This window comes from Odocoileus virginianus, chromosome 27 (genome assembly GCF_023699985.2).
Source record: "Odocoileus virginianus isolate 20LAN1187 ecotype Illinois chromosome 27, Ovbor_1.2, whole genome shotgun sequence".
NCBI lineage: Eukaryota > Metazoa > Chordata > Mammalia > Artiodactyla > Cervidae > Odocoileus > Odocoileus virginianus.
Window position 1 is genome coordinate 16,284,696 of NC_069700.1, and position 16,398 is coordinate 16,301,093.

A 16,398-nucleotide genomic window follows, 5' to 3' on the forward strand; every position below is an offset into this window, starting at 1 on the left:
TTATTTACATTTGGGATCTGGAAAATGAAAATATTTTGGTTTAAAATATGCTCTGGATCTTTCTGTACTGGTCCACACTATCTGGCCACAGAAATATTTATGTTTCTAGTCGTGCCAAATTTTGATTGTGTAAATACAACAAACAACTTGAGTCAGAAATAATTAGATCTCATTGTTCTGACTGGGTATAAAATGTAAGGAGCAATGTAAGAGCCATTTCTGATATAAAGAAGATGCTATGAGGCAGATGGGGTTGTTTAGATGGGGTTCTGGGGTTCAATAAGTCAGTCAATAGAAAACGGGTGAGGATAGTCAAATATTGACCCACAGGAGTAATTAACATCCCACTGGTCACTGGCCACTTTTTTCCTCACAAAAGAGAGCAGAGACTGGAATAGAGCCAATTGGTGCTATTTTTAGCTTGCCATTTTGTCCACTCCACTTCTCCACAAGCATTATCTTTTTAAAAATCCAAATTTTTCAGGTAAAAATGGCATAATGCTAGGGTTTGCTTCAACCGGGATCAGAGAAAATGTGAACTGATAGATGAAAAAAGAAGGGGAAAATGTTGTTAACTGTTGAAGCTGGGTGATAGGTGTATGATGGTCCATTAGGGTTATTCTCTCTACTCTTACATGTGGTTGAAAACTTATGCAATAAAAATTTGGGAAAAAAACTCAAATTGATGTCACTGTGCTGAGAAAATTGCTTCAGCCTCTCCCAAATGCACAATAAAGTCCAAACTACCCAGCACAACACAACACACACGGTCCTCTATGGCTGAGCCTGAGGCTTGGCTACCCTCCCCAGTGTTCTGGCACTCTTGCTGGTCCCTAATATCCAACTGGATTTTCCCGTCCAGCCATGCTCTTTTACATTTCTGAGCTTCAATACATCATAATCATTCATTCCTTCACTCATTTACTGAAGGCACCAACATTGATGATTTGCTGTGAGTCTAGCACTGTGCCACTCGGAGGAGACAAATACCTACAATAAAGGTCTTCAACCACTCACGGTCAAATGGAAAAGTCAAAGAGACAAGTACCTAAAGCAAGATGGTGTAAGACTGGACCACACATTTTATATTCATGGTTTCATGGAGCCTGAAACCATCTCTGCACTTAGATCTCCGAGGAAGATGGAAAGCACCATGAGGCCACTGGGACCCCAAGCTGCGGTTGCCAGTAGTCACAGAAGAGTGAAGCCTCAGGAGGTTCACTCCACAAACAAAAGGAAATGCTATGTCCTTGCAGAGGGAGGCGGGTAAACAGCTAATGTGGACGGAAAAGGAATGACCTTTGCTTGGCCAACCAGAGTTCAGCATCTGCTATGAACCAATAAGCGAACACCAACATTTCCGGATAACCATGTGGCTAAGGGTCTGTGAGGCCGAGTAGAAGGCGCCCAGCCCCCTCTGCCAGCGGATCCCCCCGCCCTCTGCCCTGACTCACCCTTCTTCACAGCCACGGTGAGGGTGGTCGTGCTGCTCAATCCCTGCTGGTCTTTCACTGTTAAACGGAAGTGGTAGGTACCCACCTGAAGACCGCTTACTGTGGCTATAGCTTTGTCGAAGTTTTCCATCTCCACTGCGCTGGGGCCTCTATGGAACACGACAGTCATTAACAATGGGCACAGCGTATGGGAGTCTGAGGACGGGAGGCATGGTGTTTGTTATAAATGGTCCTTTTTATAGCAATAATATATACCACCTAGAGAATTCTATGGAGAAGGCAATGGCACCCCACTCCAGTACTCTTGCCTTGTCCCATGGACAGAGGAGCCTGGTGGGCTGCAGTCCATGGGGTCGCGAAGAGTTGGACACGACTGAGCGACTTCACTTTCACTTTTCACTTTCATGCACTGGAGAAGGAAATGGCAACCTACTCCAGTGTTCTTGCCTGGAGAATCCCAGGGATGGGAGCCTGGTGGGCTGCTATCTATGGGGTTGCACAGAGCTGGACATGACTGACGTGACTTAGCAGCAGCAGCAGAGAATTCTAGGATAACTTTTTATTCATTTAGATTCTGGAGTTCTGTGTAAGAGTCACAAGCTAAATCCTATTTCAGGCAAAGGTTGCTGGATTCCTGGGAAGAGGATTTTGGAGTTCGTGTTTGTTTGTTTGTTTAAATTGAGCTGTCAGTGAAATGATCTGTTTTTAGAAAATGGAGCCTTAGAAACTACTGCTACTTCTTTCGTTCTTTTTTATTTTGGCCGTACTGTGTGGCATGCAGGATCTTAGTTCCCTGAGCAGGGATCAAACCTGTGTCCCCTGCAGTGGAAGTGCACAGTCTCAACCAGTGGATGGCCAGGGAATTCCCTCTGCTATTTCTTCTTTGAATAAAATCTGCTGAAATCCTCAGCTATCTTTCAGCAGAATACGGAAGAGGAGGGAACAAGCCAAGTAACTGATTTAAGAGAGGAATTCCAGTGGAGTTGTGAAGACTGTGGGCTCTGTGGTTAGGAAAACCCAGGTTGAGTCCCAGCTCTTGCTCTGTGTGGACAACTCTAAACCCTGTGATCTCACTCATCTCTGCAAGCCTCAGTTGCTTTACCTTTAAAATGGGAATAATATTATTTACCTCTTAAGAACTGATCTAGCATTCCACAAGATTAAGCATGTAAAGTACAAAAAAAATGTCTGAGGACACAGGAATCCCCTTGTACTCTGCACTTCTGCTGTTTATAGTCACTGCAAGTGGTTTGAGAGTCTATAGATGCGGGGGCGCTCTCATGAGGACCCCCCACCCAGGTTCCCCTGCACCTCCTCTGTCACGAAGCTCACCTCACCCGGAGACTGCCCTGTCCACCTACCCTCCACTGTCAAGAAATGCCCATCTTGTCCATCCACGCCTGATGGAGAATTTAAACGATGGTGCCCCTCCACTTCTAGAAATGAGCTTAAATCCGAACTCCTCAACAGTCTCAAGTTGACTGTTTAATCTGGATCCTCCAGAGAACGGGCAATGTCAGCACTAAGCCAGGGTGTGAACCCCGCGCTCGGTGATGGGATGGGCGGGCTACCTGACACGCTCCCAGCGGTAGAAGACAATGCCGTGGTCATCGCTGCTCCCGCTCCCGTCCAGCGTGGTGCTTTCCACTGGGAGGATCAGCTCCTTATCCGGGCCGGCCACAGCCACCGGAGGCCTGTTGTTTTCTAGAATTATAGAAATGGTGTGAAGAAGTAACATCTCTTTGCATGAGGTCTGCCATCCTCTGATTTCTTGATTTAAGCAAATTACTCATATTCGGATCAGGTGGCTACTAGCGTGTGCCCTGTCCTTTGGGAATCCTGGGGAGACACATGCAGTCTCTCAGCTGACCCAGGAATTAAATATTCCAATTAAATATGACTGGGATGACAGATAGCAAGAAATACTGTACTGTAATATGTACACCTCTGGTTTCTTGAAGAGACCTCAAGAATCATGAAGTGGAACTGTAGTCAATTTCTTGACAGTTCAAAGACTCAAGAGAATTCACACCAAATTTGGCTGGTCTGAAGCCCAGAAGCCAAGATGTCATTTCTGTTTTAATCTCTGGGGCTAAATTCCTTTCCTATTTCACCTACCAGGTTGGACAATCACGGTGACCACAGCTGTGGACTGTTGCCTCGAAGAATCTGTCACCATCAGCTGAAACGTATAATCTCCTTCCTCCATTGCCGACAAATGAAGGTATGGGGTCTCTACTCCCTAAGTCATAGCAAATACAAAAATGAAAAAGAAAAAATAATATTAAAGAAGCACAAGTAATTAGCATGACAGAATGAAAAAATAGTGATTTTACTAAATGTGGAGAGCCTGCTTTTAAAAAATATATACATGTCCCAGGAAAATGGGATCTGAAGTCCACAGTATATCCTCAGACACTGTTTAAAGAATATAAGTTAATATAGCCTTTTTGGAAGTCAATATGGCAGCATCCATTCAAATGTTAAAAGTACACACTCTTCGACCTAGCATTTCTGCTGAATATCTGTTGTAGAGAAAAGCCCACGTGTGTAATAATGGAGACTCACCCATGGATTCTAAGACATTGCCTATAGAAAAAAAGAGAAAAGGGAACAATCCAGATGATCATCAAAAGAGAAATGGCCAAGCCCACCATGATACACTACGGAATGCTAGCTGAAAAGAAAGAGGTTTAAAAGAATGAAGTACAGGTACACATTAAAAAGTGGAAATATATTAAAGATGTAATATGAATCAAAGAAAACTGTGCAATAAAGGCTACAGTGTGCTGGATACTATTATACATACTTTACACACATACAAACACAAGAGAAAGATTCTGGGCATACACAGAATTTAACACAGATTAAACTCATCAAGGTAATTATCTCATATAAAGGGACTTGGTTGAGGTTAAGATGCGTTTTGGCTTTATCAGCATTTGAGTTTTTTTAACCACAGGAAATAAATCATGATCAAAAATAACTTTTTGTTATTTTCCCCCATAGATCTCTTGAATTTTTCTTTTTGTGCATGCATTCTTTCTTTTTAATTTTTATTGATGTATAGTTGATTTACAATGTTTCAGGTATACAGCAAAGTGAATCAGTTACACATACACATATTCTTTTTCAGATTCTTCTCCATTATAGTGTATTACAAGATATTGATTATAGTTCACTGCACTATACAGCAGGTCCTTGATGTAAAATAACTTTTTTAAATGCTAGGATAACACTTTTCAATAAGGCATTTTTTTTTCAGTTGAGTATACAGTAGTTTACCCTTGGACTATATCCTGCCAGGCTTCTCTGTCCATGGAATTCTCCCAGCAAGAACACTGGAGTGGGTTGCCTTGCTCTCTCCAAGGGATCTTCCTTACCCAGGGATTGAACCTGGGTCTCCTACATTGCAGGCATATTCTTTACCATCTGAGCCACCAGGGAAGCCCAATACAGTAGGTCCTTGATGTAAAATAAAATTTTAAAATGCTGGGACAACAAAACTTTTCAATAAGGCATTTTTTTCAGTGAGTATACAGTAGTTTAACCTTGTTGCCTTCAGGTTAATACCCCTTTGGTTATTTTTGCTGCTGTGTTGTTGGAAATATTTCCAGTTTTTGCCTATGCTTAAAGTTCATGGCATCCTGGCAAAGATTTTTAAATTTAAGTCCTATCATAATATATTTACTTTCACAGATCCTATGATTGTCTATAGATAAATTTCTCTGTTTATGTTTTTCTTTTAGTTTTAAAGGAAAAATTTTTTTAAAAAGAATAGAAAATCAAGTGTGTTATCACAAGGGGAGTTGCTGAAATTTGAAATGCATTCTTTTAAGATCTTAAAAAAAGGGCTTTCCCCTACTTGCACTCAATAAAGCAAAGTTGTTGTTGTTGTTTTTTCTGAAAAGCTCTTAGAGAAAGTATAATTTCCAGTACATGCCTCAAAATTAACATGGTTACAGGAACGCTATGCACACAGTGAAAAGGAAACTCACAGCAAGTGGGAACTGAGCAGACAAATTCACTGCGAACTTTTAGTCTAAGCATAAAAGAGTCTGGTTTAAGAGCTTATCTTTGTGATGGTGCCAGTTCATAAAAAACATCACTCCTTTCGACACCGTCATCAATCAACCACAAGGCAGCAGCATGGTTACCGTGGCTAATCTGAGAGTATTTCCAGCAAGTGGGCAGGCGCGCAGGGCAACGAGCTTAGCCCTGCAGTCCGGCACAAGGGACCTCTTCTGGATCCAGGTCCCACAGACAGGGATGCACTGATGCATTAGCTCTGGGTACATCATTCTCAGAAATTAAGGGAAAGAAATTTTGAAATATTTTTTTAACTGAAAAAAATACAAAATAGTCCATCTTCTCGTTTGTATCCAAACTCCTCTGAATCCAAATTCTTAACCCAACAGCTGTAAACTGCATTTGCCACAACTCTCAAGTAGAGATGAACACTAAAACACGTGCTCTCTAAGGGTATCCAGAGGACTCACAGCTCCTTCAAGTTCCATGCATCCAATTGGGTCATTCTTAATTCATCGTGATCACAAAGCTCTTTCCAGAAAGATCAAAAAGTAAAGTAGGTCAGCCTTCACGAAATGTCTGACTTCATCACAAACACTAATGAGAAATTTGTCTTCGACTGGTGAGATGGTGTTTGAAGGAGAAGAGGAAGGGGGCAATGTAAGTTACTATCTTTTTTCCATTAAACTCTTAAATAATAACATAACTTCAAAGGTACCAAGCTGCTAAGCAACAAAAACCAACAGCTTTGGCCATCACCAAAAGAAGAATAAGTAAGCAGCTCACACACATGCATACAAATACAGCAACATTTCAAGGTTATTATAGACAGATATATTAGAGATTTGAACCAATCAAAAGGTAAATACAAAGAAATCTCAACAAGAGACCGCTGGATCTAGAGACGATAACATGCAATTTCTAAAAATAGGAGGAACAAAATACACAGGAATTTTCTGATAATGAGGTTTAGATTAGATTATTTCTAATGTTTATCCTAATATGTACTAAAATAATATTTCTGTGGCAAATGTTGGGTCAGCCTTTTCCCAAACTAACCTCAAGGTCAAGTTTTTAAAATTCAAGGTTGACATTTCAACTAGGACCTGCTTAGTTGCTATTCTGGGCTTACATAGAGTGAGTGAGGGAAAGTGACATAAATTTAGAAGATTTGTGAGTTTAGCTACTCTTCTAATAGTTATAACAGGCAACTTCATGAAACATGTTTTCTGAATTTAGTTTCCCCCTTGTACCAATATTTTAGATGGATGGATGGATGGATGGACAGAAAGAAAAATGAAAGATGGGAAGACTGAGAGACAGATGAACAGATAGCTAGACAAATAAAAGTCTGAAGGCAGGATGGAGAACTCACCTGCATAGCCACCTCTTTGCTCTCACTCCCAGGCACCAGGGACCACTCATAGAGGACAATCTGGTGATCATCACTGCTCTGGTTTCCATTCAAAGTGATGGAGTTTTGGGGCAAAGTTATGGTCTGATTTGGTCCTGCATTGGCGACTGGAGGGTAGTCCATATCACTGTTGATTATTAGGGTTGCCGTTGTAGAGTTAGAGGCTCCATCTGAGTCTGTAACAGTCAACCTAGTAAAAGGACAGGAGTCTATTATACTCCATGGACATGCCAAATCTGAAGGCAAGTGGTCAGCTGAGACTGCCTATGTATATTACTCAGAACAACTCAGAGAAGAAACTTGAGGATGAAGCTGAGGAAAGAAGGGACCTGAGGATATATTTTTTGCTGCTGATTTACTTTATTTTTAGCTAGAAATATAGTCACATGATAGGGTTTTCTTTTACGTGGATTTCTCACGATCCTTCGAGATGCTGGATGAAGAAACCAACCACAACCAACACAGAAGCCTCTCTCTATTACCTGAGACTCAGAATGTATCAGCTTTAAGTCCTGCCCTCAGGCCTGAACATGTAGAGGCAGAAAATCACTAACAAAGTTTCAGCTACAAAGCCTTTTGATTTTCTCATTCTTTCCTAGAGGACTCAGCATTAAGTGTTTGCAGGATACTCCTTGCAAAGCCATTTTAGGAGTAAGCACTTTCAAAAACAAATGATACTCAACCCACACAAATAACAGAAAGAGAGCTGCACTGACCCTCCTGTACTAAACTCACTGGTGATGTGGCAACTGCATCAGTGAAATAAGGTCACTTCATCTTTCTGGAATAAAGATGTTAATTCAGAGTAGCAGTGCATGTTCTACAGGTATAAACAGGACTATGAGAATGAAGCTCTGGAAAGAACACAGGACATATTTGTAGGTAAGGTACTTACAGGGGGCCCAGGTATTCTGGGCCTCTAACCCACATATCCCATGCAACCAAGATCCGAACTCCAGTTTCCACTCCGACAGAAAACCAAACACCTAAGATCCTTCCTCCACAACCAAGCTTAGTCAGGATACATTCTGAGTCCTTAAAGAAATGACTCAAAAATGACTCAAGATTCTACTCTAAGAAGTCATTAGTAGAAGAAAAAGAACAAAGTAAATCAAAAGTAAATAGAAGTAAGTAAATAGTAAAGATAAGAACAGAAAAGAACAAATTAGAAAACAAGCAAATAGGTTAAAGCAGTTCTAGTTAGGTTCTATGAGAATACAAATAAAATTAACAAACCCCTTAATTAAACTAACAGAGAAAAAGAGAACATAAATTACCAATATTGGAAATGAAAAAGGGTTATCATCACAGATCCTACAGACTTGAAAGGATAATATGAAGATATTATGAGCAACTTAATTGCAAAAAATATGATGCTTTATTAGGAATGCACAAACTTCTTGAAAAATACAATTTACTAAAAACTGACACAAGAAAAAACATATACACATCATTGTTAATCAACTATATTCTAATATAAAACTTAAAAAAGAAAAAGTAAAAAACAGAAAATCTAAATAGACTTACATCTATTAAAGAAATCAAATTTATTATCAAAACTTTCCCAAAAAGAAAATTCCAGGCCCACACAATCTTACTGGTTAATTCTATCAAACATTCAAGAATGAAATGCCACCAGTTATTCATAAATAATTCAGAAAATACAGGAAATGAACTTGTTTTATTTGGCCAGTATAATCCTCACACCAAACCTTAACAAAGACAAATGCAGAGGGAGAGAAAGACAGAAGAAAGCATAAACCAAATCTTTCATGAGGACAGACTTAAAAATATTTACAAAAATATTATCAAGTTGAAGCCCATGCTATATAAAAAGAATATCATGATCAAATAGGGCTTTCTTCATAAATGTAAGGTTGACTTAACATTCAAAAATCTCACAATACATAAATCTAACTCAAAATAGATCACAGATTTAATATAAAACCCAGAAATACAAAAACTTAAAGAAAGACACCAGCATCTTTGCAATTTGGGGAATAAACAAAACCTACCTAGATAGAACACAAAAAGCATGAAACATAAAAGAAAAAAACTGATAAATTAGACAATCAAAATTTAAAACTTTTGCCCTTTAAAAGGTACCATTAAGAGAACAAAACTTCATATACTGGGAGGAAATATCTATAACATGTATATAAACTAAAGAACTTGTTTTAGAATGTATAAAAATCTTACAACAGAATGTATAAAAATTTTACAACTAAATAAGACAATGTAATTTTTAAAACAGGAAAAAGATCTGAATGGAGCTTCACAAATGAAGTTACATGAATGGCCAATAAATACCTACAATATGCTTAATATCATTAGTTATCAGGAAAATGCAAATTAAGACCATAATGAGATATCACCATCCATCAAAATAGGTAAAATTAAAAAGAATGATTACATCAAGTGTTGGTAAGGATGTGGAGGTTGAAAACTTCATATACTATGGGTGGGAATGTAAAATAATATATCCACTTTGGGAAAGAACTTGGAAATTTCTTAAAATGCTGAACAAACTCAATAACAGGACCTAATTCTTCCATTGGTGGGTATTTACCCCAGAAAAATGAAAGTATATGTCCACAGAAGACTTGTATGCAAATGTTCATGGCAGCTTTATTTGTAACAGCTCAAAGCTAAAAACCCCAAAGTCCATATTCAATGAAAGGATAAGTAAATTGTGGTATATATATATATCCATACATTGGAATAGTACTCAGCAATTAAATAGAATATACTATTGCTAGAGACAACAGCGTGGATGAATATCAAAATCATTTGCTGAGTGAAAGAAACTAAGCAAAAAGGAGCACATACTGTACAACTCCATTTATATGAAATTCTAGAAAGTTCGGGATAATTTAAAGTGGCCACAAGCCAGTGGTTGCCCAGAGACAGGAATGGAAGGAGGAAGGGATTGCCAAGGGGCATGAGAAAACTCTGGGAATGATGGAAATTTTATTATCTCAATTCTGACAACGGTGCAACAGGTATATACATGTGTCAAAACTCATCAAGTTTTATATCTTATATATGTGCAGTTTATTATACTCCAGCTATACCTTAAAAAGTTATAAAAAGATAAAGAAATAGATAAATCACATAACTCTGCCTCACATTGACTCCAAAGATAGAAACTTTCTTTCATGTTTCTCAACACAGCAAAATAGGTGCCATCCCATACTGTTACTGACAACCAAATCCAAAGGTTTCCCATACACAGACACTTGTAGTTTATATTGTAGTTTATATTATTGATCAGGGTATAAAGTGGCTGCCAACCAAAACCCCCGACAAAACCAAATCTGCCCTGTCTCCTGATGAAAATGAAAAGATGCATCAATTCAAGGAAAGAGTCAAATGATCAGTGATGGAAACTGAAGCCACTTGCCTGAAAGTATAGTTTCCAGGAACAAGGTTAGACAGATGTAAGACGGGGGAGTCAGCTGAGGTCTTCTCTTCTCGGAAGGGCCCATTAACTTCTTCCCAGTGATAACTCACTATCTTAGTATCATCTGTACTTTCTAGAAAGATTGAAAAATAAATGAAAACTAGAATTAGATACAAGGATATTAAAACATCAATTTCATGATTAATATCATTGGGTGTTTAAATGCGTATTTATTTGAAATTATTTAATTGCAAAGATTTCAATGGCCACATATTATGTGTTAAAAGGGAGATTTCTTCTTCTCCCTAAATTATCATCATGATTTTTCTCCCAGATTTCCACCAGATTTGAGTCAGGGTGTTTCCACTCAGTTGTGAATTTAAATGGCACAGTGGCAGGCACTATTGCTTTTTTTTTTTTTTTTTAACTCACTTTAACTACAGCACATGATATCTTACTGATAATTTAAGTATCTGAGTGACAGATTCATAAAGAATTGAGAGGTGCTTCTATATAATTACAAAACACCTTTTACCACCCTAATCATTAAGTGTAAATCCAGAGAAAGACTGTACCCTACATGAAAACCTCCCACCTCTACTTCAAAAGAGAGTAAACAAAATGTACCATACAGAATAACAGTAATTTAGACCTAGAAGGGAGCCAGTTTCATCTCATTCATTTAAGGAAAGAAACCTTCATGTGACAGATTAATAATCCTGAACAGTTTCCTGTAACCAAGCTACACTGAATTAGAGGAATCAAGACGTAATGCATTTTCTCATAAACATTTTCATTTAAAATATGCTTTATTTTCATGTTGCTAAGGGGGCAATATAGACATTTATATTGGAATAGATGCAAGAGACTGTGTCAATGTGATCTGTATATGTTTCTGTATCTGTGCAGACTTTCCAAAAGGAGCAGCACTAGTGACTGACAGGTACTCTTCTCCTAGGAACCAAGGCAAGAACTCTTCACTCACCGGATTTGGTATTAGCTTTGTGATTTGACGGACATAAATGCAAATACCAGTGACACTGACACAGCTGAACATATTTTGAATATAGTGTCAAACACAGGATATGCTTTCATCTATTCTCATTTGCCTGGACCCATGAAGTTACACTCGGGCCCCTTCCACATACACTCTAATTGAAGGAATGAACTATGAATTAAATGAACAAAACTCTACCCACCCTCACTAAGGACACCCCTTCTACCATCTGTTAAAAGTGACTTTCCAAAGGCTCATCACACAGACTGCATCGAAAGGAGAGTCTTTCCCAGTTGCTTTAATTCCGATGCAATAGCTAGGCCCTAAAGGACTTTTCTTACAGAGACATAACTTTTCTTACAGAGACTTTTCTTACAAATGAGACATAACTGAAGGGAAATTCAGCCCAAGGCACAGAAGCTGGGCTGAAGGACTTGGATATACAGACAGATGCCCATCTATCGATGAGTTAGCCCGGAAGTCCTCTCAGCTTCAACAGAGAGCTCCCATTACATCTCCTGGTTTGTGGGTCAAAACCCCCAACTTGAGGCAGGGTACTCACGGCTGCCATCGATGAGAGCCGACGTCAATGGCAGGGAGAACTCCTGTCTCTCGGGAGAAGCGATTGCCGTGGGAGGCAGGTTGACTCTTGCGGCTGCGAGACGGAAAAAACGACACGGACTGAGTCAAGTTGTGTTCTGCACACACCAGCACCGAAATAAACCATCTGACCTTCAAACACACCGGTCATCGATATCCTGTCCACACGGTGTTTATCCTACAGGCCTTGAATGTGCAGAGTGCTTGTTAATGTTTTGGGATGTTTCCGTACATTTTAGGAGCACGTCTGCGGGTTTAGATTTTTGCACAAAAACCGCAGGCTCAATGAACACGTGTAATGACAGCCCAGGGGTTGGTGACAGAGTGTGAGCAGCAGCTGCAGAAGGGGAGCCCTGGAGTGCGGTTCCAGCTCCTATGATTAACTGGATCTTCAATCTTTGGCTGGAAGCTCCCTCATCACCCCTGAGGCAGAGGCTGGAGGGGGTGTTGGCACCCAGTTGGTCCACCTCCCTTAGGAGGAGGGGATGGAGGAGGTTCAAGACCACACCATGCTCCATGCACAGAGCCAGAGCTGTGCCCACCCTGACACAGGGCCACTGTTTCCAACTCACACAAGTGCACTGACCTATGGGCTAGTGGTGGCCTGAAAGGAGCAGAGGGCTTGAAAGCCCATGGAATGCATTTTCCTTGGCCCTGGAGGCACTCAGTTAAGTGAATCTGAAAAGCTCTTTCACGTAAGGTCAAGCTGAGTCACAGGGAACTGAGATAGAAGAGTGTCAGATGGAGGAGGCTGAGGCGCAGATCGTTTGCCACTGACCTGAAGTTTCCCTGGTGGCTCAGATGGTAAGGAATCTGCCTGCAGTGCAGGAGACCAGGTTCGACCCCTGGGTGGGGAAGATCCAACGGAGAAGGGAATGGCAACCCACTCTGGGATTCTTGCCTGGAGAATCCCATGGACAGAGGAGCCTGGTGGACTACAGTCCATGGGGTCGCAGAGTCGGACAGGACTTAACAACTAACACTTAAGAGAAAGCAATAACCTTGCAACCCTGCGCAGCAGTGTGAAGTGAGTACTAAGAACTTAGTACTAAGTACTAAGAAAGCAGAAAGGAAAAAAAAAAACCCATGTCATCTTTGCATAGTCTCTACAATGGCGTCCAGTGTAAAACTAAATAATATATTACTGTGTAGTTCAGGCACCAAAAGGCAAGGTAGACCTATGCCACAGGAGGCTATTCTCTTCCACAAGCTTACCTGGCTTCACGGTGACATTTACAAATCCCTCTCCAAAGGCATTTTCACCAGAAACTGCTACTTTGAAGGCATAACGTCCTACTGACAACTGCAAGATAAAGAAAAGTTACACCAGTAAAACGTGCAAACAACAGGATGGTCCACTGCCTAGAAGATCCTTAAATATTCCAGAAGCTGTTCTCTTGAAGTCAGTGCACAGAACGGGCTTGGGACCTGGGCACACACTGCCACATCTGAAGCCTGTACTGTAAAACACTGATGATCTACTGGGAAGGACTTCAGCTTCATTACAGACGTGCACAGGCCTTACCGAGGCATATGTGAGATGGACCAGCCAAGGGCGGCCATTCGCAAACTTCTATGTATGGGAACCCTGCATTTTTACCAAGTAGGTTTGGTGGGTCAGCTGTCCGCGGCCCGGGTACCAGACTTTGAGAAACAGCGCTCAGTGATAAGGGGATGGTGATGCTAACTTGGTTTGCACCAGTAGCTGTGTGGTCTCAGAAATGAAGATAACATAATCGTCTATGGCCATCTAAAGTGAGGACGTTTCCTCCTGTGACGGCTTACATCTTGGAGCAATATTTGGTAGTCAAACCATTTGTGGACTGGAATGAATTTTTGGCAGTCCTAAAAATGTGCCTAAGAATCAGAGATGACGAGAGTGTCTCGGACACTGCAAAAGGGGCAAGGGTTGGAATACAGGCTTTAACCTCACTACAGAGACCCACATCAGCCTGGGCAACCAGCCTTCTTCCCCAGACTGATATGCCAAGGAAGTCAAACGAAGAAAAAGTTCCTGAAAGCCCCTATATTCACACTTGCCTGTCTACCTACATGCTTGAAATATAATTCATTAATGTGTGTGCTGAGTTGCTCAGTCACGTCCAACTCTCTGTGGCCCCAGGGACAGTAGCCCACCAGGCTCCTCTGTCCACAGTGCTTCTTTTAATCTTAGCCATAACAGAGACTTCTGGGTTCAACAACTAAGGCGACACCTGAATTTTTAGGTATGCTGTCAATTACAACCAGTCACCCATTACTTACTTGAGAGACATTAAGAGCCTGCGTGTGTCTTTGTTTTATTTCTCCTTGGTAGTCTTCAGGGTGGCTTATTAAACTCCATTCATAGCTGTAAGTTGTTTCTGAGAGCCAAAGAGAAGTATGAGTAGTTATAAATTCTTAAAAGTCACTATAATCTGGACAGAGGAAAGAAAGTGAGAGTCTTCAATCTACTAGCAAAAATTAATTTAGGTATGTTGAACCCAACTTTCAACTATCATCCAAGTAAGGAATAATAAGGTTTATGTATCTTTTGAATGTAAAATTTCTTTTTTATTATAAGAACACATAACATAAAAATTGAGAAAATTTATAAAGTTTTTTTTTTTTTGAAAGGGCCCTAATTTCACTGTTTGCACTTGATGACTTTCCTTCGGACTGCTACACCTGACTATACAATATAAATTTTAACATAATATAATCCACTGTGCTATGGATTTTTTTCTCCTTTATTTTTCTCCTTTTAATAAAAAGCAAGAAGATTTTAATCCATCTGTTGTAGGGGTTTATATAAGGATGTAAGAACAGATTAAACCTCTGTATGTTAAGACAAACCTATCTTCTACTTTGTGATACTAGTCATTAAGGCATGAGGTACTTCAGCTGAAAGGAATAAATTACAAATGCCAAGTATCACCATTTATGCCTAAATTTTGATCCGTGTGTGACAGGGAGAAATAAATAAAGGAACTAACCTGCATGAGAAACATTCAAGCACCAGAGGAATGAATATATTTTGAGAAAGAATGTATTTGTCAGGTCACAAGGCCAAATGTTTGCTGAATAGCAGAGTGCTGGACCAGCAGAAGAAAAAGCATTTTAAACAACACTTTTTTGAACAGCTGTCATCACTACAACGTCTGCAAACAAACCTTTGTGCACACGCTACCTCCCTCACCTTACAGGAGAATTATTCCAGGTTCTGTGGGTTGTATATTCTAAGCCGCTTCATGTCCGACTCTATGGACTGTAGTCTGGCAGGCTCCTCTGTCCATGGGATTCTTCAGGCAAGAATACTGGAATGGGGTGCCATTCCCTTCTCCAGGAGATCTTCCTAACTCAGGGACTGAACCTGTGTCTCTTGTGTCTCCTGAACTGGCAGGCGGGTTCTTAAACACTAGAGCCACCTGTGAAGCCCTCTTGAAAAGTGAAAGTGAAAGTGAAGTTGCTCAGTCGTGTCGGACTCTTTGTGATCCCATGGACTGTAGCCTGTCAGGCTCCTCTCTCCATGGGATTTTCCAGGCAAGCATACTGGAGTGGGTTGCCATTGCCTTCTCTTATTACAAGTCAAAAGTAAGCATGTGGAAACCTCTTCCTGGTCTAAGATACCACTCTGTTTTGCATCATTGGAAATGTAGGACTTAGGACTTCACTGGTGGTCCAGTAATTAAGAGTCTGCCTTGCAATGCAGGGGACATGGGTTCGATCCCTAGTCAGTGAACTAAGGTCCCACATGCCGCAGAGAAACTAAGCTGAAGCCCTGTAACGACTGAGCCTGCACATTCTGGAGTCCATGAGCAACAGTTAAAGAGTTCATGCACCCCAACAAAGATCCTGCATGCTGAAACTAAGACCCAATGCAGCCAAATACACAGGTAAGGATTTTTTTAAAGACATAATTCTCAAATTAAAAAAAAAAAAAAAAAAGAAATTGCATGACTTTTTATTCTGACCAACTAAAGGAAATGCACTGGATTGAATTCCTATCCTCTTACTCCGTTTTAAACCATTTCAACAAACTTTAAAGCTTATGATCATCAAAGCCTCGAGAGTGATATTTCCAGGTTGTGAAAAGGAATCCAAGTTGTAAAAAAAAAGCCAGTAAAGACTCCTTGAGGATACGCCAGCTAAGGCGCCCCCTACTGGTCCCAGTGTGTTAGTCGCTTAGTCGTCTCCGACTCTTTGCGACCCCGTGGACTTCTCCACGCAATTCTCCAGGCAAGAATACTGGAGTAGGTAGCCATTCCATTCTCCAGGGGATCTTCCCGACCCAGGCATCGAACCCGGCTCTCTCCACACGACAGTCTGAGCCAGCAAGGAAGCCCAGTGGTCCCAGAGGAAAGTCAACGCCTCACCTGCAGGCGGCGCCGGCACAACCGAAGCCTTCAGCTCAACTTCATCTTCCGGGGAAGTTATGACTCGGTTCTCGCCAGCAGACACCATGAGTTGTTTCACTGAGAGTTAATTAGAAATAGTACATTTCATCACACACGTTAACGATGCT

The 16,398-nt window shown here is 40.6% G+C and overlaps 1 protein-coding gene across 4 annotated transcripts in view; it reads right to left on the reverse strand.

Annotated features, from left to right (window-relative positions):
- KIAA0319 (KIAA0319 ortholog) overlaps positions 1–16,398 on the reverse strand; it is a 70,198-nt gene that overhangs the window by 15,992 nt on the left and 37,808 nt on the right. For all 4 annotated transcript variants that reach the window (XM_070456220.1, XM_070456221.1, XM_070456223.1 and 1 more), the window contains 9 exons: positions 16,250–16,348; positions 14,160–14,257; positions 13,113–13,200; positions 11,860–11,952; positions 10,301–10,433; positions 6,859–7,087; positions 3,573–3,696; positions 3,026–3,158; positions 1,455–1,603 (listed from right to left, as the gene is read on the reverse strand). In XM_070456220.1, coding sequence (XP_070312321.1) covers positions 1,455–1,603; positions 3,026–3,158; positions 3,573–3,696; positions 6,859–7,087; positions 10,301–10,433; positions 11,860–11,952; positions 13,113–13,200; positions 14,160–14,257; positions 16,250–16,348 — 1,146 coding nt within the window. The remainder of the gene's footprint in view (positions 1–1,454; positions 1,604–3,025; positions 3,159–3,572; positions 3,697–6,858; positions 7,088–10,300; positions 10,434–11,859; positions 11,953–13,112; positions 13,201–14,159; positions 14,258–16,249; positions 16,349–16,398) is intronic.